The sequence below is a fragment of the Schistocerca serialis genome, chromosome 9 (genome assembly GCF_023864345.2).
Source record: "Schistocerca serialis cubense isolate TAMUIC-IGC-003099 chromosome 9, iqSchSeri2.2, whole genome shotgun sequence".
Taxonomy (NCBI): domain Eukaryota; kingdom Metazoa; phylum Arthropoda; class Insecta; order Orthoptera; family Acrididae; genus Schistocerca; species Schistocerca serialis.
Window position 1 is genome coordinate 402356844 of NC_064646.1, and position 27537 is coordinate 402384380.

General features: G+C 43.8%; 1 protein-coding gene across 1 annotated transcript in view; it reads right to left on the bottom strand.

Moving 5' to 3' along the window:
- Positions 1–537: 537 nt before the first annotated feature.
- LOC126419656 (protein lin-28 homolog) overlaps positions 538–27537 on the bottom strand; it is a 93503-nt gene continuing 66503 nt past the window's right edge. Inside the window, exon 5 of the mRNA XM_050086845.1 lies at positions 538–805. Within this exon, the coding sequence (XP_049942802.1) occupies positions 538–805 (268 nt within the window). The remainder of the gene's footprint in view (positions 806–27537) is intronic.

Here is a 27537-nt window from a genome sequence, read left to right on the forward strand (position 1 = left end):
AACAGAAGTGATATTGCCACTTGTGTGTTAGCATGGAGAGTTACTTATTATTCAACATATTCAAGTTATTTTCAGGCAAGGGGCCTACGTTTTTTTCTGGTATATGTGAAAAGAAATGCAAGTTGTTTATCCAGTTAATATTGCTGCCGAATGATATAGCTGTGTAACACCGTCACTGCAGTAGGCTTAAGTTGAAATATTTCGGCCGATCGTTAGTGGTGTTGAGGAAGGACAATTACGCGTGATACTGTATAGAATAATGAGAAATGAAATATGCAAATATTTCAACGTTCTTCTTGAAATTTTTGTTTGCTAAAGACAGCAATTCTTGCAGAAAACAGGGGGCAAACGATTAAAAGACACACGAACGCGTTATAAAAGTTAAAATTAATAATTTGCTTCGCACTATTCTTTCTGATCTGGGATGCATACTGGTATTATTGACATGTTGATGAATATGGGGCATTAACGATAGCAAGAGATGATACGGGAGACAGCAAGGGATGATGTCGGAAACAAACTGTGCGACAATGTGTATTACTCTCCGCCCGCTGTGGTGGTAGAGGGCAGGACGCTAGCTTCGCCATCTGGCGGCACCGCCGCGGACGTCTCTGGATGTTCAGCTTCGCCTCCAGCGCCAGCAGATGGCACTGCCATCGACGGAGACTTTTTGTTCCGATCCGGCCGGGAGGGGCAGTCCGCGATGAGGTGGTCCTGCGATTTGCAGTGGTGGCAGCGCTTGGGCTGCGGACCCATGGTGCATTTCGCCGCTATATGGTTCGCGAACTCGCCGCAGTTGTAACATCTGTCAAACAAGATTACAGTTTCACTATACGACTTGAACAGCCACTAAAAATACTACTTCATATAATTGGATCTCACGTCCCTTAATTTAATTAATATACCGGTAATAAATCAAATTCAATATTCTTACAAGTAAAGGAAATACAGGGTGAACGTTGATAAAACCGCGGAACTGTAGAAACTGATTTCTGACAGGCTACGGACTAAATCGGGTCATACGTACAAATGTCCGGAAATGCATCGTTCCCACGGTATATTGCGCTGACGAATTAAAGTTTCTCTGACCACGTGCCGTGTATGTTGCACACAGATGATGGTTATGCAGATTGATGATGCCACTTCTGGTAAAGGTTGCTTCGTAGGTAAAGAGAACAAATGGCAGAAATCACATAATTGTGATGGTCTGATGCAAAATCCTTCCCGTCGAGGGAAATCCGCTACTGATAATTCTTGCGCTCGTTGCAAGTGACAGGAATAGTAGCGACTGCCATGCAGCATACACATAATCGTACTTTGGCTTACATCATGTTGGCCGGCCACTTGCCTGGAGCTCGAACTAGGGTTCTTCTCAATATTCTGTAGAACCCGGTCCTACGAATCTGGAGTAAGCACAGTCCTATGCCGCCTCCCTGCAAGTTAGTCTGTCTGAAAGGACCTATGGTCACACAAACGCCTAAAAGTGACTTCAAAAGTTGTGTGAAGTGCTGCCTGTCGACCGTTTCCATCTGCTTGACGGTACATAAACAGCATCTTGGCTTGTTCCCGACATGAATACCGGACCATTCTGCTGTTTACAGTACGCTGCGTCAGTCACACACCCTGTAATACTCAAGGAACACGAGGCAGAAACTTCCATTCGTCAGCGCCATCTACCATGGCAACGATGCGTTTCCGGACACATGTTCATAGGACCTTTTTTTCCTCCTGTTCCAGTTAAGAATCCCTCCTTTTAAATTGTCGCTTTTATTAATGTTCGCCCTGTATAGTACTTTGGTCATCTGTAAGAGAAAGTCATTATCTCAGTTTTAGAAGTAATATGGATTTAATGTAAAGGTATCGTCAGTATGGTCAACACTGAAATAAGAAGTCTCATGGTATTGTTGTTGGGAACCGCGTGGGATCACTTCGTGAACAGTTACGGCGCGGTGATTTTTGGGAGTAGCTGATTGAAATCGTCTCGGAGCTAATAGCTTCTTCACTACAGCCAGCCTCGTCAACCACAGTCAGCAGACAATGGATTGAGCGTATTTTATATATCCGTAAACAACAGCTAGTGTAACACACGGAATTAGAGATGGCAGAAATGTTACATGCAATTAAATTTGAAAAGTTTTTAATTTGTTGATATGCTCAGTGAAGCTATTCCTCACACACAATGATAGCTACTGTTGGTAGCGAACGCTTCAAGTGAATATCGGCCCGAAGTCACAACTCATATTGAAACCAGATCGTTGATTGAAACAGCTACTTCCGTCAGTAACCGCACTAAAACTCTTCATAAAGAGAGCAAGTAACAGATCAGGCACATATATAAATATTGGCCACGGAAAGTTCTCGAGTACCACCGCCCAAGTGTGTCACGTAGCGGCCTGGATACACGTATATGAACCACTGAAAATGCATGTCACAAATTTACGAAACACATTTTTATTGCCCAAGATTTTGGTCAACGACATAAACATGAAAATCAATTCACACAACAATACTGGGAACTATAAGAGTACATCTTGTTATTTATTTGATACTACTGATATCTCGTGGCCAGTAACAGATCGTGTTTTTGCTTTATTAAGTTCTAAATGTAGATCTATGTACTTCAGTTTGTAGTATATTACATATACCACAGCTAAAATTAATCTACAATCAAAATTGGTAGTGAAGGCTCCCGTAAACGAGCAGACTTGTTTGACAAATTCGCACTTGTCTAGCCGCAGACTTGTGGTACAAGCTCGTACACGTACAAACAATGTTTGCCAATTCAACCCCACATTGAAGCACCGCTGTTTGTGATCGAGAGTATTTCGACAGTTGTGAGAATGACCACAAATGCAGGGAAAGCAATTCTGGCACTGATTTTTGCACTGTTTACAGAAGAAGAAAATAAGACGATGGTGCAGGGAATAGCAAAAAATGAGACAGAGTTAGCCTGAAACTCTGATAAGGAACTATTACTCTCAGAAGCCGATGATTGCAACTTCCTTCGAATGGCCAATGAAACCACTAATAACTTGTTAAGGCCCTCATTTGTCAGATTCGCTCTTATCTAGCCACGGATGTGTCAAACAAGCCCATACACGTATAACGAATCTTCAATTTAACTTTGCTTTTGAAGCAAACTCTTTTCATGTATGTCGTATTTGGGCACTAGCAGGAATGGCTGCAAATGCAAATAAAGCACTTCTAACATTGACTCCGGCGCCATGTTTAAAGCCGGCCGCGGTGGCTGTGCGGTTCTAGGCGCTCCAGTCCGGAGCCGCGCTGCTGCTACGGTCGCAGGTTCGAATCCTGCCTCGGGCATGGGTGTGTGTGATGTCCATAGGTTAGTTAGGTTTAAGTAGTTCTAAGTTCTAGGGGACTAATAGCCACAACAGTTGAGTCCCATAGTGCTCAGAGCCATTTGAACCATTTTGAACCATGTTTAAAGAATAATAAGTAAACAAGGCATTGATCCAGCAAACGATTTAAAATGAGAGAGAAATATAAGCGGAAACATGTTAAAGGAAATGTTACACCCTGCACCGGTGATTACATAAACTTTCTGCGGGTGGACAGTGAAACTTTTAGTAAATTGTTTATGCACTGATGAGCCATAACATTATGACCACATGCTTAATAGCTTGTTTGTCCGTCTTTGGAACGAAATGCATAACTGATTCTGCGTATCAGGAATCCGACATTTTGTTGGTAGTTTCTTGCAGTACGTGGCATTAGATATCTACACTAATTCGTGTAACTAACGAGCTGCTGATCAGCGTACGAGAGACCCAGATGGGTCTCTTCGATTATTGCCACAGGTCCATGCAAAAGCAGGAGAACGTCTCGCACAGCCCAACACTTCTTCTGCCAGCCTGCGTACGTGGCGCACTGCATGTTTCGAGCCGCCATTTAGAGCGATGACGGCGTCTATGGGGACGACCATCGATCTAGTGATGTGATTAACCCGAAGACGGTCGAATCCTGATGGTCCCATGCCCACTGCAATCATAACTGACGATTTCTTTGGTCAACATTTGAATACGTAGGGGTGGTATGCTGTGGAGCTCCATGTTCAACAAATACGATGAACATAGTGCTCCGAAGGACTTGTGCATTAACCAGCCCTGTGTTCTTTGGGCAGAGATGCCACAATCACCATCTATCCTACTTCGCAGGCCAGAGAAGCCTTCGCAACCCCCTTGCTATGAAGAGCTGTGGATGTCTAACCATTTAGCACCTAGTTGTAGTTTCATTGTCCTTTTACCTCTTTCCACAGAGGCTCACAACAGTAGCACGTTAACATTCGACCAGCTTCACCGTTTTCGAGATACTCGTTCACAGGCTCTGCGTTATAATAATACGCCCTTTGCCAAAGTCGCGTATCTCAGTGCATTTTCCCATCTGCAGCTCATACAGGGTGTTTCAAAAATGACCGGTATATTTGAAACGGCAATAAAAACTAAACGAGCAGCGATAGAAATACACCGTTTGTTGCAATATGCTTGGGACAACAGTACATTTTCAGGCAGACAAACTTTCGAAATTACAGTAGTTACAATTTTCAACAACAGATGGCGCTGCGGTCTGGGAAACTCTACAGTACGATATTTTCCACATATCCACCATGCGTAGCAATAATATGGCGTAGTCTCTGAATGAAATTACCCGAAACCTTTGACAACGTGTCTGGCGGAATGGCTTCACATGCAGATGAGATGTACTGCTTCAGCTGTTCAATTGCTTCTGGATTCTGGCGGTACACCTGGTCTTTCAAGTGTCCCCACAGAAAGAAGTCACAGGGGTTCATGTCTGGCGAATAGGGAGGCCAAACCACGCCGCCTCCTGTATATTTCGGATAGCCCAAAGCAATCACACGATCATCGAAATATTCATTCAGGAAATTAAAGACGTCGGCCGTGCGATGTGGCCGGGCACCATCTTGCATAAACCACGAGGTGTTCGCGGTGTCGTCTAAGGCAGTTTGTACCGCCACAAATTCACGAAGAATGTCCAGATAGCGTGATGCAGTAATCGTTTCGGATCTGAAAAATGGGCCAATGATTCCTTTGGAAGAAATGGCGGCCCAGACCAGTACTTTTTGAGGATGCAGGGACGATGGGACTGCAATATGGGGCTTTTCGGTTCCCCATATGAGCCAGTTCTGTTTATTGACGAAGCCGTCCAGGTAAAAATAGGCTTCGTCAGTAAACCAAATGCTGCCCACATGCATATCGCCGTCATCAATCCTGTGCACTATATCGTTAGCGAATGTCTCTCGTGCAGCAATGGTAGCGGCGCTGAGGGGTTGCCGCATTTGAATTTTGTATGGATAGAGGTGTAAACTCTGGCGCATGAGACGATACGTGGACGTTGGCGTCATTTGGACCGCAGCTGCAACACGGCGAATGGAAACCCGAGGCCGCTGTTGGATCACCTGCTGCACTAGCTGCGCGTTGCCCTCTGTGGTTGCCGTACGCGGTCGCCCTACCATTCCAGCACGTTCATCCGTCACGTTCCCAGTCCGTTGAAATTTTTCAAACAGATCCTTTATTGTATCGCTTTTCGGTCCTTTGGTTACATTAAACCTCCGTTGAAAACTTCGTCTTGTTGCAACAACACTGTGTTCTAGGCGGTGGAATTCCAACACCAGAAAAATCCTCTGTTCTAAGGAATAAACCATGTTGTCTACAGCACACTTGCACGTAGTGAACAGCACACGCTTACAGCAGAAAGACGACGTACAGAATGGCGCACCCACAGACTGCGTTGTCTTCTATATCTTTCACATCACTTGCAGCGCCATCCGTTGTTGAAAATTGTAACTACTGTAATTTCGAAAGTTTGTCCGCCTGAAAATGTACTGTTGTCCCAAGCATATTGCAACAAACGGTGTATTTCTATCGCTGCTCGTTTAGTTTTTATTGCCGTTTCAAATATACCGGTCATTTTTGAAACACACTGTACCTTCGCTAGGGTGATATCTCGTTCGTGTCTGCTCAGCTTACACAGCGGTCATGTTGTTTTGGCGTATCAGCTGCAATAAAACAATCACTTGGGCATCCTCCACCACCGCCTGAAGAGACTAAATTTATTTTATACTTGATTAATTGTTTAATGCATAATTCTATAGTGCACCTATAGAAGTAATTAGTGTGTCTGAGGCAATTTATGTAAAATCTGCGTTCGCTATTGTATTCTGCTCTCAATAAAAATTGAGAGATGATGCTAGGAATATTTTGTTTCCAAGAATTACTAAGCTAATTGATCTAAACTAGCTACGCCGATGAGCCTGTTAATTAACATTTATCAAAAACCGTAATGTTCTACATAAAGTGTATTTTGCAGCTTACAAATTTATTTTCGTAAGAGCGGCTAGCTATTTTTGATCAATTTATTATTTGGAATTTATACACACGATAGGAACACTTTTCGCTCTAAATGTGATTTATATTGTTACTTTATGGATATATATTGTTACTTTATGGAAGCTTTTAAATTACTTCGGAATTCTTAACGAAATTATCTCCGCGTCCACACAAAATTGTCATGAATTATTTTAGCTATTTTTCTATGTAGGCCCACCTTAATATTGTCAAATATTTTTAATTGTCATTTCTTAAAATTTGTAAAACCTAATAGTCAATGATTGCTGTAAATTATAAGTACCAGAGATTTACGCACAGCAGCGGGGCAATCATCAATAGCACAACTTTTAGAACTTTGTTTGCATATTTTTTGCAGCCGAACATCCTGTGTGACAATAAAGCAACTTTGTGGAAAACGTGAACCTAGAATTTATTTCATACATTACACGATTGGTTTTGCATGTACAGCTTCACAAAAGTAGAGCCCAGGGACATTTGCGACGAAGCAACACCTCAAGAATGAAGATCTACAAGTTATGTAAATTTGGTAACATTTTTGGTAACAACATTTCATCTCTAAATTAATAAACAGTTCTGTATTTTCAGTTCAATCAATTTGTTGATATATTTGCATCTCCGCTGGTGAAGGCCAATTTTTTAAATTCTTGTGGTTGTTATTATGGCCGCGAATCTTGCTGTAACTTCTGGCATAAACTTTCAACTTATATAAGTCTGCAAATGTTTTATTTATTAGCAATCCATATTATACACATTCCACATCACGCTGACTTCTTCGCTTCCATTTTAAAGTGTAGAGTCACTTCGCCCTAGCACTGAAACAGAACAGACAAGTATGCGAAAATTTTTTCTCTGCTACTTGGTCTTCGAATAACAATTCATTAAAATACCACAACATTGTCCGTGGAAGAATGGGAGAACTTTGATTTTTTTTTATTTCATTGCACTGCCGCTAGTATGCTATGCGTAGAATATCAGTTTTCTTCCTAAGTCTTCCTGCGTCATATATAGCTGGCGAAGGTGCGACACCGGTACAATTTTGGTAACTGCCAGAGCTATTTTGTTTTTATCCTTGATTGTGATTTCCGTAGTTGTTGAAACTCATGATATAGTGAGATAAACTGTAATAGAAGTATTTTACTTGAAACATATACGGCGAAACAACGTCACTAACAACATTCGCCATCTAATCAAACTTTCCATGGATCAAAATTTCTCGCAAACAGGTCAGACACGATCTATGCTTGTCAAACAGCACCACACACGGTCAGGTATATGGTAAACATAATAAACGTTCGAAAAACTGTTTGATTGTGTACAGGGGCCTTTAGATGTATCGTCGTCGTCGTCGTCGTCGTCATTGTCATCAACCTAGCAATCACGGCTGTATGAAGCCCTCCCTCCAGATTTTTCCATGCATTTAGCTCGACAGTGACAAGAAATACATTTGCTCCTGCATGTTTTATAGAATCATCTATCCATCTTTCATTATCAAATGATGTTCGTATTTTCATATCTCTTGGGCCCCCGCACATAAGCACAACTGTCAAAAAATTAGTCATTCCAGATTAAAAACTTCAGTCACTCCCAGAGCCTTGGGTAGAAGGCAATAGAAAACATGCAAGAGTAACATGAAACAATCATCTCCAGAACTGTAAATGTTGGGCAGAAACGGACAAAACTGAAGAATGTTTGACAATGCGTCTTATACTGGTACGTGCCGAGGAAATTGTGAGGGATAGTGAAGCATGGAGAAATGCATCAAAGACTGAAGACAACAACAACAACAACAACAATAATAACAGTGAAGAAATGCTGTAGTTTGACAGTCCTTTAAGGAAGCTGCACCGAAGGCAGAGAGAGCTTCACTGCAAATTTAAATGCAGTCTCACAGACAACCAAATACTGAACGAAGCCAGAATTAGCGTAAGGAGAGCCGTATGTCAAGCGTTCAACGAATTCGAAAGTAAATTTCTGCCTGCCGATCAGACAGAGAATCCAGAGGAGTTTTGGTCTCATATTAAATGATTAAACGGATCGGAACCACCGTCCACTCACGCATTGATCATGGTGGAACCGAAACGGAAGGTGGCAGAGAGAACAGCGAAATACTAAACTTACTTTTCCAAAGCTCTTTCACTAACAATGTTTCATTCTGACAGCGTGTTAATTCTGTAAATATTAGCTGTTCCAGTTTACTGCATTGTATTAACCTATTTCGATTATCTCCTGACAGATGGTCAGGGTAGCAAGTATTATAGTCTAATGTTTTATGTTATACTTTCTGACATGTTCCACACCCACGAGAATCATCTCATTTTTTGGGTCTATCGAACGAAAACTGATTCTAATTTAATCTAAGGAAGATCATACTGTGGTTCTTTCTCTAGACTGTCCCTCAAACGTCAAAATGAGATGTCGCAATAAGAGACTACGTGGTATGAAATCAACGGAACCGTAAAGACGACTGGATCTGATGCGGTACAGACGATACTACCTAGACCACGCGAAAGAACTTGCACCTCCACTAACAGCAGTGTGCCGTAGGTCGATGGAGGAGTAAAGCATTCCTACGCGATCCAGAAAAAAGCTCATGTCATTCCCGATTTCATATACACACATCACTTACTGGATAAATCAGAAGTTCTACGAGGCTTTTCGCGTATGATGCTGTCTGGTACAAAGAAGTAGAAACACTAAAAATTCAATGTGACCTGAAGAGGATCGATCTGGTGTAGGGAGCGGCAGTTGACACCAGCGTAAACAATTTTAACGTATTATTCATAAATAAGCAGAAAATCGCATTACTGTAAGACTACACGATTGCAGAACATCCAGTAGAAGCAATCACATCCATGACATATCTAGGAGTATGAAAACTGAGCGACGTAACCCTTTTAAACCTGCATTTTTTCTGGAGCAAAGAAAATTTTTTATTTATGTGGTAATGCTCTTAGGTGATTTTGTAATGATTTCAGATGTAAAATTTGTATAAAAATGTGTACCCGTTTTCAAAACATACACTACCGGCCATTAAAATTGCTACCACGAAGATGACGTGCTACAGACGCGAAATATAACCGACAGGAAGAAGATGCTGTGATATGCAAATCATTAGCTTTTCAGAGCATTCACACAAGGTTGGCGCCGGTGGCGACACCTACAACGTGCTGACATGAGGAAAGTTTCCAACCGATTTCTCATACACAAACAGCAGTTGATCGGCGTTGCCTGGTGAAAAGTTGTTGCGATGCCTCGTGTAAGGAGGAGAAATGCGTACCATCACGTTTCCGATTTTGATAAAGGTCGGGTTGCAGCCTATCGCGATTGCGGTTTATCGTATCGCGACTTTGCTGCTCGCATTGGTCGAGATCCAATGACTGTTAGCAGAAAATGTAATCGGTAGGTTCAGGAGGGTAATACGGAACGCCGTGCTGGATCCCAACGGCCTCGTATCACTAGCTGTCGAGATGACAGGCATCTTATCTGCATGGATGGAACGGATCGTGCAGCCACGTCTCGAACCCTGAGTCAACAGATTGTATTCTGGTGTATTCTGGTGGTCACGAGCTACTGTGCGCTGCTGCCCTGATTTTCTGACATTTTCATTTTCATAGTGATGCCCGACAGTTGGCAGCACTTGCGCGTGACGAAAAGGTTGACCAAAAAAATGGTTCAAATGGCTCTGAGCACTATGGGACTTAACTACTGTGGTCATCAGTCCCCTAGAAATCAGAACTACTTAAACCTAACTAACCTAAGGACATCACACACATCCATGCCCGAGGCAGGATTCGAACCTGCGACCGTAGCAGTCGCGCGGTTCCGGACTGCGCGCCTAGAACCGCTAGACCACCGCGGCCGGCAAGGTTGACCATTCACAGATGTGTACCTCAGGTTTCCATTTGGAAAAAAATACTTCTGTTACAGCCAAGTCACAGTAAAAAGTTAATGTACACAATTATAGCCAGAGGGCCTGCAAGAGAAAGTGAAACGACCACGTAAAACTAATCGCAGGTAAGGCGGGAACCAGACAGATTGATTGGAACAATTTTCCGGAAATGTAGTCCACTCACAAAAGGACGTAACTTACAAAACCCTCGTTCGAGCAATTGTTAAATACTGCTCGTCGTTCTCGATCACACGCAGATAGGACTGATAGAGGAAGAGTTGTGCGCTTTAATACAAGTTCATTTAATAAAGTCGAATGCGTCTCCAAGATGCTCCAACTGCAGTGGCAACCCCTAAAAGAAAGGCGTTCTACGTATGTGTGGTTTACAGTTAAAATTTCGGGAGCGTACCTTCCTGGAAGCGTCATCCAGGACGTCCCAGGAAGAATGGCCAATATTCAAGCATATGACAGGAATGATCGTTCGACCAAAAAAATGCTAGTACACATGGGCTCTAAAATGCATACCGTAAGAGCTACGAACACTCGTTGAGTAGCAGAGATATGTTTCACAGTAGCGAATGTGAACAAGTGCTCGTATCTCTTAAGGTATGCGTTTTAGAACCCACGTTTACTGGAATTTTTTTGCTTCCAGTGATCGTTCTGGTCATATCCCTGCATAATGACAATTTCTCCTGGTACATCCTGTGTTACTTCCCGCTACGTGTATGATAAAATTAGAGAGATTCGAGCTCACATGGGCTCACCACCAGTTGTTCTGGAGCAGGAAGAGGAGGGAAGGGGGAGAGCGACTAAAGTGCATGAGTACCTTCCACCGCACAACAGAAAATGGATAGCTGAGTATAGATTGTCCCAATTCAACGAGGAAGGTACTTCACAAGTGTCTTCAGTTATCTCATGTCTAGATGACGTCTCTCAGTACAGCTACCAAACTGCCGCGATCTTGATCGTTATGTATCACCTGCAGTTCCTAACAGTCCCAAACATTTTACACGGAATTAATACCGGGCGATTTAGCCAGACAGTTGATGTGCAACAATATGCCAGTGCGAATGTCTAACAGCCTTTGCGAACACGGGTGTTTTCGTCTTGGGAGTGCCCCACTGGAAAGCGATCAAGCAAACTTCTCTCCGAAGTGTACGAAAAAGCCGCAAAAATATTGAGATCTGGTGACTGGCGTCCAGGGGGATACGGCAATGCATCCTCGTGCACACAAAAACACTCTTGGGCGAAGCGAGATATGTGAACAGGGGTACTGATTCTTGGAACTCAGCACCACCTGGGTACAAGGATTGTACCATAGGATGGGCCTTATCAGCCAAAATGCTCGCATAAAGCTTGGCAGTAATGCGACCTTGCACACTAACCACGGAGCCAATGGAATACCACGACATGTTGTTGTTGATGTTGTGGTTTCAGTCCAGAGACTGGTTTGATGCAGCTCTCCATGCTACTCTATCCTGTGCAAGCTTCTTCATCTCCCAGTACCTACTGCAACCTACATCCTTCTGAATCTGCTTAATGTATTCATCTCGTGGTCTCCCTCTACGATTTTTACCCTCCACGCTGCCCTCCAATACCAAATTGGTGATCCCTTGATGCCTCAGAATATGCCCTACCAACCGATCCCTTCTTCTAGTCAAGTTGTACCACAAATTTCTCTCCTCTCCAATTCTAATCAATACCTCTTCATTAGTTACACGATCTACCCATCTAATCTTCAGTGTTCTTCTGTAGCACCACATTTCCAAAGCTTCTATTCTCTTCTTGCCCAAACCACGACATGGCTGCCCAAATCATTCCCTAACTCCCACCATGACTCACTCTTGGGACGTAAAACTTGCCCAGAAGTTGGAAACAGTTCGAAACAAGACTCATCTGCACAAATGGCATTCTTGCATTGCTCAACAGCCTAAGTTTTGTGGCTTTGGCACCACGTTTTTCCGCTACGAGCATTTGCTTAAGCGAAGAGTGGTTTTAGAATCCCAGCTCGCCCTCCAGTCCCCTCTTACGGAGCCTATTTCGCGTTGTTTCGGTGCTGACGGGGATCGCAAGATCAACATTCACTTCTGCACTGACTTCTGGAGCTGTCGTCCTGTTATTTTCCCTAACAGTCTTCCTCAATGAGCGACTGTCACAGTCACCGAACACACAAATTCCTTTGCGTTGTGACTAAGCAGATGATGTTTATCCGCTTTTCCTAAATGCGGTACAAATCTTCGAGACAGCGGCTCTTGATACATCAAGCACTTCAGCTACCTTGGATACAGAAACACTCACCATGTGAGCACCAACAATTTGCCCACATTTCAATTCACTTATCTGCGACACACTATACCCACAATTAGTTAGAACATTATTCTGACCATGACTGGCACTTGGAGCATACTGACGGCATTGCAGAGGTGCCAGCATCTCCATTTATTTTCAAGCACTCATTTACCGCAGGGTTTCCACATTTTTGTCCAACCCTTGTACCTCTGTCTTCAATGGAGCTTTCTTCACCCCTTCTTGTGTTGCAGCATAATGTTGGAGGTAGGCTTCATCAACACGTGTTACGGAGATGCTTCTGGAACTCAAATAAAAGCCCGTGGAGAGAATACTACTTTATTTTCGCCAAACATTGTAGAGAAACTGTAGAGAACAGACGTTCGCAGTTGACTGCAGAAAGGTTCTACTGCCGGCAACGTACTTTTCGAGGAAGGATCGCGAAGACGATATAAGAGAAATTAAGGCTCATACGGAGGCATATAGACAGTCCTCCCTCCCTTGCTCCATTTGCGAGCGAAACAGGGAAATACATGACGTGTAGGGGTTCTGGTATCCTTCACCATACTCCCGATGCGGTGGATTGCGGAGCGCGAGTGTGGGTGAAGATGTACGAGGGCCTGCTGACAAGTAATGCCTGCGAATTTTTTATATGAAAGCTCTTAAAGCTTATTAAATAAAACGAACGTTGTTAATATTCTACATCTTCATTCTTCATGTCTACGTATTTGCAGCGTTTTGCCGCTAGAGGGCGTGTAACAAGGCGGTAATGAAACTATGTCGGTGCCTGACAAGGGAACCTCCCCATCGCACCCCCCTGAGATTTAGTTACAAGTTGGCACAGTGGATAGGCCTTGAAAAACTGAACACAGACCAATCGAGAAAACAGGAAGAAGTTGTGTGGAACTATGAAAAAATAAGAAAAATATACAAACTTAGTAGTCTATGTGCAAGATAGGCAACTTTAAGAGGAGTGTGAGATCAGGAGCGCCGTGGTCCCGTGGTTAGCGTGAGCAGCTGTGGAACGAGAGGTCCTTGGTTCGTGTCCTCCTCGAGTGAAAAGTTTAATTTCTTTATTTTCGCAGTTATGATCTGTCCGTTCGTTCATTGACGTCTCTGTTCACTGTAATAAGTTTAGTGTCTGTGTTTTGCGACCGCATCGCAAAACCTTGCGATTAGTAGACGAAAGGACGTGTCTCTCCAATGGGAACCGAAAACATTTGATCGCAAGGTTATAGGTCAACCGATTCCTCCACAGGAAAACACGTCTGATATATTCTATACGACACTGGTGACGCCATGTTCGTCACATGACAGGAATATGTTGTGGACCCACCTAACTTGTACACTTGGCGAATGGGTAAAAAGATTCTTCTACCTTGCCCGATTTAGCTTTTCTTGTGGATGTGATAATCACTCCCAAAAAAGTGATGAAAACATAAGAGTTTGTCACACAAACTGTAACAAATGAATGCAACAGTTTCACAGTCGCACAGTTTTCCCTGTGCTCTGTCAAAACATATATTTTTAACGTTTTCAAATTTTTCCGTGTGTAGACCGTCAAATCCTGCATATGTCCAAGCAAATCTGAACATGTCCTGAAATTTTGGAGAGCGAAGTTGATTATGTGTGTGTGCCTGAACTTTGATAATTGTCTGAAAATAAAAAATTAAAATTTTCACTCGAAGGAAGATTCGAACCATGGACCCCTCCTTCTGCAGCTGCTCACGCTAACCACGGGACCACGGCGCTCCTGAGCTGACACTCTGCTTGATGTTGCCTATCTTGCGCATGGACTACTCAGTTTGTATATTTTGCTTATTTTTTCATATTTCCATACAACTTGTTCCTGTTTTCTCAATTGATCTCTGCTCAGTTTTTCAAGGTCTATCCACTGTGCCAAATTATAACTAAATCTGATGGGGTTGCGATGGGGAGGTTCCCTTGTGAGAAACAGCTTGCTTAATCGGGTTCGAATACGAAGAGTTCGTCCACACATGGAGCGTAGCATGACAATGCTGGACCACACACGAGCGCTGCGACGTCTGTATCAATCCGAAGCCCTGCGTTCATTATCGTCGATCATCCTAAGAAAGTCAGACATCCTACACTGGCGGTATCAGCAAACTGGTTACTCGTTGGGAGAAATGTGTTCGTCGCCAGGTGACTATGTTGAAAAATAAATATGTAGACATGATGAACAAAGACGTAGAATGTTGAAACTTCCTGGCAGATTGAAACTCAGGAACTTTGCCTTTCGCTGGCAAGTGATCTACCATCTGAGCTGCCCAAGCACGACTCACGACCCGTCCTCACAGCTTTACTTCCGAGTTCGAGTCTCGGTCCGGCATACAGTTTTAATCTGCCAGGAAGTTTCGTATCAGCGCACAGTCCGCTGCAGAGTGAAATCTCATTCTGGACGTAGAATGTTAATAATGCTTGTTTTATTTAAAAAGCTGTAAGAGTTTTCACATAAAATTTTCGGAGGTTTAACTTTTGAGCACGCCCTCGTAGAAGAAAGAGCAGCACTTGGTTAGCGAGACTGCTGAAATAGGGAACCTGGTTCATGATCACAGCAACCTGAGTCCGTGGCTCCAAGTCGAAAGACATCCCCAAAATATCACAGACCGACCTTCGCCCTGAGCTACAACCTCCAAACGCCTGAGTCACACGCAAAGAAAGAAGGAAGGTAGAGGAGCTACACGCGTCATTGGGTCTTCGGTACAGTCGCCATCTCAGATAATTTGACAAAATGCAAAATCCTGACTGGTCGGATCACGCTACTCGCGTCCAGTCAGCTACTGCCCTGCCGTTGAAGACGTGCCGGTGTGAGCAATAGCCTTTTGCGAGGAATCCGACTCCAAAAGTTTGATCGTAAAATGGTTGAGGTGGAGCTGAATTCACCGACAGAAGCAATTCCTGTCGGGTTTGAAAGAGAGGTTCTGTGACAAGGCGTGGTATTCACTGCCGTCCCTGTCTGTTAGAGGTTTTTACGGTCACTGTTCTTACGCCGTATTACACGCCTGCGAGTGGCACAATATTCCCTGTAGGAGGCGTTGGACAGCACGCTGACGCCTTCCCGTCGCACACATTCTTCTCAGTAGTGTGGACAGATGTGTGTGTGTGTGTGTGTGTGTGTGTGTGTGTGTGTGTGTGTGTGTGTGTGTGTGTGTGTGTAGCGGTGTGAAAAGAGTGTGAGAGAACAATATCCTTATTAACATCTTATTTGGACTGTTGGCTCATGGTCCTTAAAGCCCTTATGACTTATGACATGTAGGTCGCTGGGGTATGGCGTTACTGAGGAAATTCAATGATTGGGCGAGGCACCATAATGCGGTGCCAGCGCTGAGGCGTGACGGAGCCAGTGCATTCCAGAGGTCTCAAATGGGGACACAGGAGTTCTACCGTAGTATGTAAAAATCCGTCTTGATCACACAAACTTTACAAATCACTATTACCGGTTTCAGCGGCTGCCATCTTCAAGTCAGTTAAAAAAAAGTGGTGTAACCAACTAAGTTCAATTAACTGAAACAAATTTCTTAACAGGCCTGGCGAAACATAAGGGAAATCAAAAAAAAGTATTTCCATAATTAACAGCCACGCATACCAGCTACACAGACCATAGAGCCTGCCTCCTTCATCTTGCAACACTAAAAGTTCACTTCGATAAGTATTTCATTGACGATTCTGATAAATTTATTTGCAATATAAATCTATTCAAAAATGCTGCTGGACATCACAGCTAACGATAAAAGAACAACTTATTGATTTCACGTGTGATACTTCACTAACGACTAAATTTAATTGTCTTTGTTGGAGTTTTGAATACATACTAGCAAGGAATTCCCAAAGCTGAGCCAAAATGCAGAGAAGACCTTGATTCATTTTGCAACAACATACTTGTGCGAGACTGGCTCTTCATCTTGGTAACTATAAAGTCGAACCATCTTTCAACGGTAGATGTAAGCAAAGACTATCGAGTGACAATTTCTATTATTGCACGTCTTGAGAAAGGTTCTTCTCAAAAGCAAGCTCTTCAATCACACTGAACTTCGTAATTTTAATTTTTGACACTCTTGAAATCCTAGTGTGCTGAATTGTAAGTATTGTTTATCTCATAGTTTCTGATAAATGAAAATGTGATAGAGATAAAAAACCTGTCCCATATTTTCGTTGTAATAATTAATGTAGTTTTGGTTTTAGCATTGTAAAATCCTTCTAAACAGTATTTGGTAAAACAGAGGAAAGGCAAAGAAAATATATAAATGGACAACTTTTATTAATAAAATAGTCTTGGGAGGGGAGTGGGGAGGGCTGACCTATTTTTCTTCATGATGGGGGGGGGGGGAGGGGGGGGAGAGGAAGAAAGTTTGAGAACCACTTCTCTAGCCTCAAACATTATGATGTTCCTGAAGTACAAATTCGTGACAAAACCACTTGTGTTAAATGAGCTTAATTTATTCGTAGATGTAAGTTGCAAACAACGTATGAAGGTGAACAGGTAGGCACCGGCTCCCTAGATTTTCGAAAAGCGTTCCACTCAGTACCACATTGCCAACTACCAACTAAGATACGATCATATGGAATGCTTTCACAGGAATCGAGGAATATTTGACTGATACAACACGTACGTTATGCCGGACGGCGAATGCCCCGCAGAAACGAAACACTGGATGTGTTTCAAGATGGCACAGTTGTGCGGCTAACGTTTTCAATATACGTAATCGATGTTTCAGACAGTACTACCCACACTATAAGACTGTTCGCTGACGATGCCGTTGTCTGGAGGAAAATATCGTCGACGGACAATCGTATGGAATTGCAGGGAGAATTGGAAAAAAAAAATTCTTCTTGGTATAATGAATGATAAGATAGTTTCCATTGTGGGTAAATATAATTAATAACAACGAAAGAGAAATTTCGTCATCAGGTGCAATCGGACACTGAAATAAATCCAACGGTGACAAGTGAAAATTTGTGCCAGACCGGGTCTCGTATCCGGATTTCCCGTTTATGGCGAGTGGTCGCCTTAACCACTTTTTTTTATTTTAATTTTGTTCGGTAATGTTCGTTGCATTTGGCCTGATCGGACGTCGTAGGACGTCCGTTCAAGTTGATCGCTGATGCCTTTACTCAGTTTTTTTATAACAGAGGGCCAGCGCCTCTGATCGAACACGCTCAGCTACCGTGTCGGCAACCACTCCGGCTATTCGAGCACGCTTCCCGTCCAGCCCATATTCCCATATGCCGCACACTACGTAACTAGTGTCCCCCGTCCATTACCCTCATAGATTGCAGCCTCACCAGATTTCCGAAAGAGGAATGTGTCATTATTTGCCTTCAAGGCGCATAGTATTTAAATGTGTTGTGGCCGCTCATTCCACTTATGTTCCGAATCGCGTTTCTCCGACAACAACCAAGGAAGGCCAAATGCAATGATATCGTTGTCTGGTAATGTGTTGTGTTTGTTGTGTTCCCATATTTTTGTCCTCCCCCTGTATGTAGGAGGAAGCAGTATACTGGTTGATTCTTCTAGAAATATAGTCTCTCAGAACCTTAACAGTAAACCACATCGTATGTAGAACGCCTTTCTTGCAACGTCTGCAACTGGAGGTGATTGAGCACCTCTGAGACACTTTCGCGTCTACTAAGTGAACTGTAGCGAAACGCGCTGCTCTTCTTTGGGTCTTGTCTGTTTCCGCAATCAAACCTTTCAGGTGCAGTCCCAGAGTGACGAGCAGTATTCAAGTATTGCTCGACCGAGCATTTCGTAAGGTACCTCCTTATTACGTGGGCTACACTTCCAGTGAATCTAGTCTGGCATCTGCCTTACCTGCGATTAGTTTTATGTGGTAGTTCCACTTCAAATCCATCCGTACACATACTCCTAGGTATTTTATGAAAGTAACTGCGTCCAGTGACTGTACTGCTATCTTATAATCATATAATAAAGGTTCATTGTGTCTATGTATTCGCAATAAGTTACATTTGTTTATGTGGAGGGTCAGTTACCACTTCTCACTTCAAGTGCTTATCCGAGCCGGGTCTTCCTACATTTCGCTACTATTTTCTAACGGTGCGACTTCTTTGTCTACAACGACATCACCCGCGAAAACCCTCACGGAACTTCCGACATTACCTACTGGATCATTTATACATACTCATGATCAGAAAAAAAAGAACACCTTGAACTACTAGAGATAGGACGTTCATCTTCACAGGATATGCACATTAGTAAGTTCTGCAGAAATGATTAGCATTGCAGGCACCTCGGTTCAGCATGCTGATGTTGATGTTTGGTTTTTGGAGCGCTCACCTGCGCGGCCATCAGCGCCCTTACAAAGTCCCAAGTTTTGTACAGTCCAATCGAGCCACTGTCACGGATGATGATGATCAGGATGAAATGATGAGGACAACACAAAAACCCAGTCCCCGGGAAGAGCTAATCCACAACCCGGTCAGGAATCGAACCCGGGTCCCCGTGATCCAGAGGCAGCAACGCTAGCCACTAGACCATGAGCTGCGGACAGTTTCAGCATGTGTCCTGTTGTCTAGTAGGCACAATATCCACCACATGCCCTGATAACTTCACCCATGCGTAATGTCATCGACGCGTTTAAGGTGCGAATGGCGTCCTGTGGGTCCTGTGGTATAGCCGTCCATGCTGCTTTCACCTGGTTCCAGAGTTCATCTATGGTTGGCGGCACTGGCTCAGAGCGCTGCACCAGTCGTTTCACCATGTCCCATACATTTTCGATCGGCGACAAGACTGGTGATCTGGCGGATCAGGGCAAAGCGCTGACATCCTGAGACACCAAATCGGCATGTGTTCCTGCAGCAACATGTGGTAGTGCAATGCCTTGCTGAAAAATGACTTCTAGGGTGTTGTGCGGAAAGTGTGTGGCTACTGGTCTCAAGATGTCATTCACGTAGGTCACAGTCCTCTGGACACGCACCAAATGCGATTTGTGGTTGTATCTAATAGCACCAAACACCATAAGGCCTTGAATGGGTGCTGAATGTGTTGTGCGAATGAGGTCACTGTGATGCCGCTCCCCCGGTCTGCAGCGAACCAGAATGCGACCATAATTTTCAAACGAACAGAATCTGGATTCGTCCGAAAACACTATCTGATGCTATATCTGCCCCATACACCACTGTCATCTATTATGTTTCTGCACTTTCGTTAAATGAAGGAGGAGAAGTGAATGACGCGCACGTAATCCATTCCGTAATAAAAGGCAACGGACTGTCACCACTGATAGTGGTTGCAGATTGTCCTACAATGTCGTTCGAATGAGGTGTCGATCTTCTCGGGAGAGGGGGGGGGGGGGTGGGGAGGTGGCCTGCGTAGTGTGAACTGACGTCGTGTTCCACCGCCTTCCGTGAACCGTTCAACACACATGTTGAACTGCCGAAACACTTCGTGCCACACGAGCAGCCATTTCCCGGATGGGTACACCACATTGTCTCACGCCAATAATGCGCCCTCTTTCAGCCTCACTGATTTGATGGCACGGTTAGAGCGTACATCTGCGAGGCATCCTTCGCATCTGCTCAAGTCACAGTGATCCATTACATTCGGTTTACAGCGACAAAGAGAACAGCAGGCATATTTTACAGGTAGGCGGTATTGGTCCGCGATATCGATTTTGACCCTGAATCTGCCACCGTCAGGGTTCAAATGCTAATAATTTTTGTAGAACATACTAACGTACATGTCTTGTGGCTATGCACGTCCTACCTCTACTCGTTCAAGATGTTCTGTTTTTTCTAAACGTGAATGTACGAGGTCTGTTCAAAAAGTTCCGGAACTTTGTCCACAAAATTTTTCTTCGCTCACCTTTTACTTACTGTGCATGGTCTTCTTCGAAATACTCTCCTACATAATTGATATACCGCTCCCAACGCCGTTTCCACTTCCGAAAGCATTCTCGGTACGCCTCTTTCTGGATCGCACGAAGTGCCGTCTGTGAATTTTCTTTTATCTTGTCCATCGCGGCAAATCTTCGTCCTTTCAACGGGGGTTTCAACTTTGGGGGAAAAAAAAAATCCTCATGGTTCAGGTCTGGACATGACGGAGGATGAGGTAGCGCAGTGATTTCGCTTTCTGTGCAGCAGTCACGCACCAACAGGGATGAATGTGTGCGTGCATTACAGTGATTCTGGACCCATTAATTGCCTCGTTACATTTCAGGCCGTTTCCCTCTCATTGTCGCAAGCGTAGCAACAGTCCCGATAGTACCATGGATTAACTGTTTGTCCCTGTGGAACGAATTCATGATGACTTAATCCTTCAAAATCATTTAAAACTACCAGTATGGCTTTGAATTTGACTTGACCTGACGAGATTGGTTTGGTCTTGGAGAACCTTTCCCGATCCATTGTGAAGATTGAACCTTGGTCTCAACATCACAACTGTAAACCCACGTCTCCTTACCAGTTATGATCCTCTGAAGGAGCATCTCGTTCTCATTTGCGGGATCCAAAAACTCTTCACAGATTACGAGGCGAGGGTCTTTCTGGTCTTGACTCATGAACCTTGGGACGAACGTGGCGGCCATATGATGTATTCCAAGGTGCTGTGTTAGGATTTCATGACGTGATCCGTCTGAAATGTTACACTCTTCTGCACTGTCTCGGACAATCGATCTTCGATTGGCATGCACCATTTCATTGAAGTTCTTGGCACGAGCGTTGTTGGTAGATAACGAAGGCCGTCCTGAAGGACGGTTATCTTTAACTTCTACCGGACATTTTTAAACTCTGTGAAACATCCGTAACACTGAGTACGGTTAAGCACTCATCACCGTAGGCTTCTTGCATCAATTGGGGGGGGGGGGGGGGGGGTCCTCTGTAACGATTTTATTCCGTTTCAAGCAAAATGTAATGCAAACGCGTTGCTCCTCTAACTCTGCCATCTTGAAATTCGCGAAAGTGCAACACAACGTTCTACCCAATTCAACACTGAACAGTAACTAACAGACATACAACAATGAAACTTCCGGCCGTTACATATTAAACACAGGCGTATGCAGGGATACCAACCGCATTTCCCTCCAACACACCATTGTCGCAAAATTATGAACGTTCCTCAATCTTTTGAACAAATCTCCCGGTTATGAAAAATAACGGTCCTATAACACACTCTTGGGGAACGCCGAGGTTACTTTTATATCTGAAGATTTCTCTCCATTATGAATGACACGCAATGTTCCGTTTGCTAGAAGCTCTTCAAACCAGTCACACAGCTGATCTGGTATTCTGTAGGCTCGTATTTTTTTCGTAAGGCTACGGTCACAGTGGCACCGATACTGGTGGATTCCGCCGACGACCGATATCGTCCGAAGGCAGGCCGATGTTTTCAACTCAGTACGCCACTGCGTGCGTAGTCACAACGTAGCCGATCTCATCGCCCGAATGTACAGATTTTGGGCGACAATCTGTGAAATTTAAATCAGTTTTTTTGGTCCTAATGGCCGACACGACGCGAAACATGGTCTGTAAGAAACTGACAAGTTTAGACAAAGCAGTAGTTTGTGGAATCCTGATGATGAAAATATCACAATCGGAATATAGTTTGGAATCCATGGACTAAAATCGCAGGTTTATTGGAAACCACAAGTAGGCAAAATCTTCATCGGGTATTTTAGGTGCGGGTTATACATCGAAAAATAATTTGTTTAAGTGACAAGTGCTGTATCTTTTGATTACTGAAGTACATCTTTTTGGGTTATGATAGGTGGAAATTAGCTGTCTACAAATTATTTTTACCGCTTACTGACGTTTTTATGCTGGTAGGCGCGTTATTCTGTTACATGAGGTGGTTTGCAAATGTGGTGCACGTATGCGTTTCCACTATATATTGATTTAGGTTTTCAGAGTGCATATTCCAGACTTTGTGCTTGTCCTTCACACGTATGCTGAGTGACATTCATTGGAGGTTAACTGACGTATGTCTGCGCAACTTCAAATAAATTCAGCAAAGCAGATATCGTGTGCTTGTAGAAATGTGATTTGAGCTCTAAAAAATCCGATACTCGCGTTAAAGATGCAGTTCTGGCTCAATTGAAACTAGAAGTGTCACTTTGATATTTGGCATCTGGCGATCTTTCGAATACTTAGGTCTACACCGCATTCTGAAAAGTACAAAGTTTTTGTGGTATGTTGGATGGCACTTTCGATGCGCGAAATACTAATTTTAAAGCTAATATTTTCACTCTTGCACCCCAAACACTGCGAAATTTTTAATTTATTATATACCGAATTTTGAAGCTATGCTTCATGCAAGTACCCTAAAAGGCACTGTGATATAGTTGACTTTCTTTACCAAAGCTACCCTGAATCTGCAATAATACTGCCACCAGAAATCTTGTCACATCCGTTCTCAAATTCGCTGGGCAAGTGTTCAAAGGGCAGTGAAGAACCTGAAACTCATTACACCTACAACCAGAATTGCATTAATACTCACCTTTTCTATAATGAATTGAGCTGTTGTGAAAACGCAGATCTACCTCTCATTAGTTAAATAATACTGGCTTACTCACACTCAAATTTTATCCATTAATCGTATAATGGGAACATCTACGTTTACCACGTAAATTAACCATTATGTGCTGATAACCTCACTGGCAAAACTTTCTTCTACCGAAGTCGCCAATGTAGCATAATAAACAATACTCTGAATAACGTGTTTTAGAGAGATTCTTGGTGCGGTGTATCATTGAAATTACATATTTTCGTAATACATGAGTATTTTGTAGAACTTATCTGGTACTTCCAATAATGTAAACATTATTGTACAGTACTCAATAAGTTCTTTTCGAGACAGATATTGCTCGTTAAGCAGATTTTTAATAGTAAACGCCGCATTGCAGCACTCATCTCCAAGCACAGAGGCGTCGTGGTATTATACCACCCTTGGAGGTGAAAATCTAACCTACTTCATACACAGAAGAGGTTTTAAGCCAACTTAACTTGCTCGGGCCCGCCAAGAACTGACGAACGAGACCGGACGCACAGTGATCAAATTGTCGTCTGACGTTATTAGGCAACCACTGACGGCAGTCGTCGTAACCATTGTGAACCTATCGTATCTCGAACTGCAGCACCCTAATACGACAGTGATGCACGCTTGGAACCAGTAAATAGAAGAGGCCTTATACAGTGACGGGCGGGTAATTGATTACGCAGTGTGACCACAGCGTGGAATGTCCGCCATCTTGTCCGCATGTCTCCACCGACAGAACAGTTGTCAACTGTGTTGGGTCGATGTGGGAGTACCGTAATGGATGTGGACATGTCAGCGTCGACGCTTCGACACCGTCTGTTAACGGCTGGACTAATGGCACGCAAACCATTACGTCGGCTTCCGCTGACCAGAAACCATTATCATCTGAGACTGCACGGGGCACGTGAATGCCGTCACTGGCATGATGAGTAGCAAAATGCAAGGGTTTTGGAGGCCCCTATTTCAACTTAACTTACGGTAAATGGCGCGTACGTTTCATGTGCTACCGTGGTGAACGCAATGGAGCAGACTATTGTTGAGCGGCTTAGCGGACGAAGGCCAAGGATGATGATTGGGGGCGTCATTAGCTATAACAAGCGATCTTGCCTGCTATGTATTCAGGGCAGTATGAACATTAACTGCTGATTCAGGATGGTCTTAGAGCCTGAGGCACTGACACCCCTGCAGGCAGCTCCACATGCCATATTTTAATTGGACAATACATGGCCAAATAATGGTGAAGTGCAAGCCTTTCGAATAATTACGTATACCGCAAGCTTCCCTGACGCGAGCTGGCCGCTGTGGCAGAGCGGCTCTAGGCGCTTCAGTCCGGAACCGAGCTGATGCCCGAGGCAGAATGCGAACCTGCGACCGTAGCATGGATGTGTGTGATGTCCTTAGGTTAATTAGGTTTAAGTAGTTCTACGTCTAGGGGACTAATGACCTCAGATGCTAAGTCCCATGGTGCTCAGAGCCATTTTTTGAACCCTGACGCGCACGCTTTCCTGACAACTTGTCCTTCAAACAAGCCTGGGATATGATCGCCCGGCATTATGGTTCCCAAGAACATCCTGTCGATGCTTTGTGGATACGCCTACAAACCACGTGGCAGTGTGTTCCCCAGCATCATGTTCGGACCCTCTTTGATGTCACATCACGACGCCTAAGCAGCTCTGTTTGCAGCATATGACGTCTTCACACGATGCTGAATGGTCGCAGTCAGTGCATGCGCAGTTGTATAATTATAATCGTTTATATGTTGTCATGTTCCTCATCTATGGAATGAATTGAATTTCATTCTACTCACGTGTCTCCTCCTTGCAAATTGCACCAAGAGTAGTGAATTTAGGGCCAACACTTAACCTCCGTAGCTGAGTGGCGAGCGCAGATACCTCCCTCGCGGAGGATACGCGTTCCATTCCAGGTACTGCCAGGGATTTTTGTTTCCCCTTTTTGTTGGGAGGATTGAAACCTGTGTACTCAGCTTCTGGATGCTTCTTGAGAAGTTAGTTGACCGAGCAGTAGCGGCTCCAGAAGACGAAAACTGACGTGACCTGGAGAGTGGCGTGCCGATCCCATGCCTTTCCGTACCACATTCAACAACGCCATTGGCAGAGGGAGAGACGACGGTCGGTCGATACCGTAGGGTTCGTCAAGGTCCGTGGCCGGAGTTCACGTACATCTACATCTGCAGCTACATCAACATCAGTACTCTGCAAGCCACTTGATGGTGTGTGGCGGTGAGTACTTCTGGTACCACCAACTGACTCCCCATTCCCCTTCCCCGTTCCACTCGCGAGTGGTGCGTGGGAGGAATGATTGTAGGTAAGTATATGTATTGGCCCTAATTTCTCAAATTTTCTCATCGTGGTCATTTTGCGAGATGTTTGTGGGAAGAAGTAATATGTTGTTCGACTCTTTCCGGAAAGTACTTTCGAAATTTCAATAGTAAACCTCTGTGGATGCACAACACCTCTCTTGTAGCGTCTGACAGTAGGGTTTTTTGGGCATCTCTGTAACGTTCTCGTGCCGACTAGACGCTAAGCGCTCCGATGACGAAACGCGCTGCTCTTCGTTGGATCTTGCCCCCCACCCCCCTTCTTTCTCTCTCTCTTTCTGCGAGTCCTACCTAGTAAGGGTCCCATATTGCCATAGTGATTATGAACAATACACGAAATCAGTCGAACAAGCATCTAGTAAAGCATTTCTTTCATGGATGAGTTATATTTCCCTATGATGCTTCCTGTGAATCTGGCGTCTAGTTTTCCTACTATTTTCTTTAATTCTAGATATTTTTCGGTAGTTAATGCCTCCGGCAATTTGTCATCAGTACTGTACTAATAGGGTCGAAAGGTTGATATTATGTTTCATAATCTTCTTCTTCTTTCTTGGCTCTACAGCTCATTGTGAGCCTTGGCCTCTTCTACAATTTCCCTCCATTTCTCTCGGTCCTTTGTCAATACTCTCCAGTTTCTATAGCCCATATTCCTAAGATCTTCCATTACTCCATCTTCCCATCTGGCTCTTGGTCGACCACGTCCTCTCTGCCCTCCTGGCTTTCCTTGTAATATTCTTTTTGGTACTTCTGTATCATCCATGCGAGGGACGTGTCCTGCCCACGTCAGTCTGGATGATTTCACTATCCTTCTGATGGGTTGTTCTTTGTAAATGATGTACAGCTCGTGGTTGTATCTCCTCCTCCATCTTCCTATTTCACAGATTGGCCCGATAATTCGTCTAAGTACCTTTCTTTCAAATGCATCCAGTGTATATTGCAGTCTCCACCAATTATAACTGTATGAGTGGGGTACTTATTTATTATGAGATTCAAGTTTTCTTTGAACCGTTCAGCTATTACATCATATGAGTCGGGCGTCGGTTGTTAATGTCCAGGCTTGAGAGGCATAAGTAAGCACTGGTCGTATAAGTGATTTGTACATAGTTAATTTCGTGGTATGAGTCAGGAGCCTTGAGGATAGAAGTCTTGTTAGGGCAAAATAGGTCCTATTTTATTTATTTCGTTTTTGCTTCTCATGAGCGCCATTTCTTTGACATTTACTTTCATCCATTCTCTCATTTTCTTTGTTGAGTCCTCTTTTCAATCCTCCGTTTTTCTTTGTATTCTTTCTTCTTTCTATTCTTTCATAACCACAATATTTTATAGAATGATGCGGTACAACACCCCGAAGAATTTTAATCATCATGGCACCGGCCGCGAAAGCCTACGTAGTTATGTCAGTAGTGTAATTGTACAGTAGCGGATTCGTTTTCTTATGTATGTGCAGTATGTCACATTTGTTTACGTTCTGGGTCAACTGCCAGAGTCTGCGTCATTTATTATTCCTCAGTAGGTCGTTCTGCAAATCGATACTGTCGTCTGGCATTGCTGCTTTCTTGTAGGCAACCGCATCATCTGCGAACACTCAAAGAGCTTCCGGCGCTTTCCACTAGATCATTTATACACATTGTAAACAATAACGGTCCTATCACACTTCCGTCGGACACTCGGGAAACTATCTTTACTTCTGTCGATTTTGTTCCATGAAGTGCAAGGAAGTCTTGAATGAAGTCGCAAATCTGGTCCGACCTGGCCAGACACTTGGTAAACTCACTCTTTCTTTTGTTTATTTTTTCCCCCACTAAACGGCAGTGCGGGACGCTGTTAAATGCCTTTCTGAAGACAAGAAACACTGCATCAACTCGAACACCGTTTTCTACAGCGCTATGAGATAAATTCTGCCGAAGTTTTTACAGAGGCGCAAACCGTCTACAGAGAGGATAGATTAAAAAAAGCAGGTGGTGGCGTGTGTGTGTGTGCGTGTCTATTGGTAGTAGTTTATCTTGTAGTGAAGTTGAAACAGATAGTTCCTGTGAATTACTATGGGTAGAGGTAATACTCAACAGCCGTGCCAAAATAAAAATTAGCTCCATCTACCGACCCACCCGACTCATATGATGTAATAGCT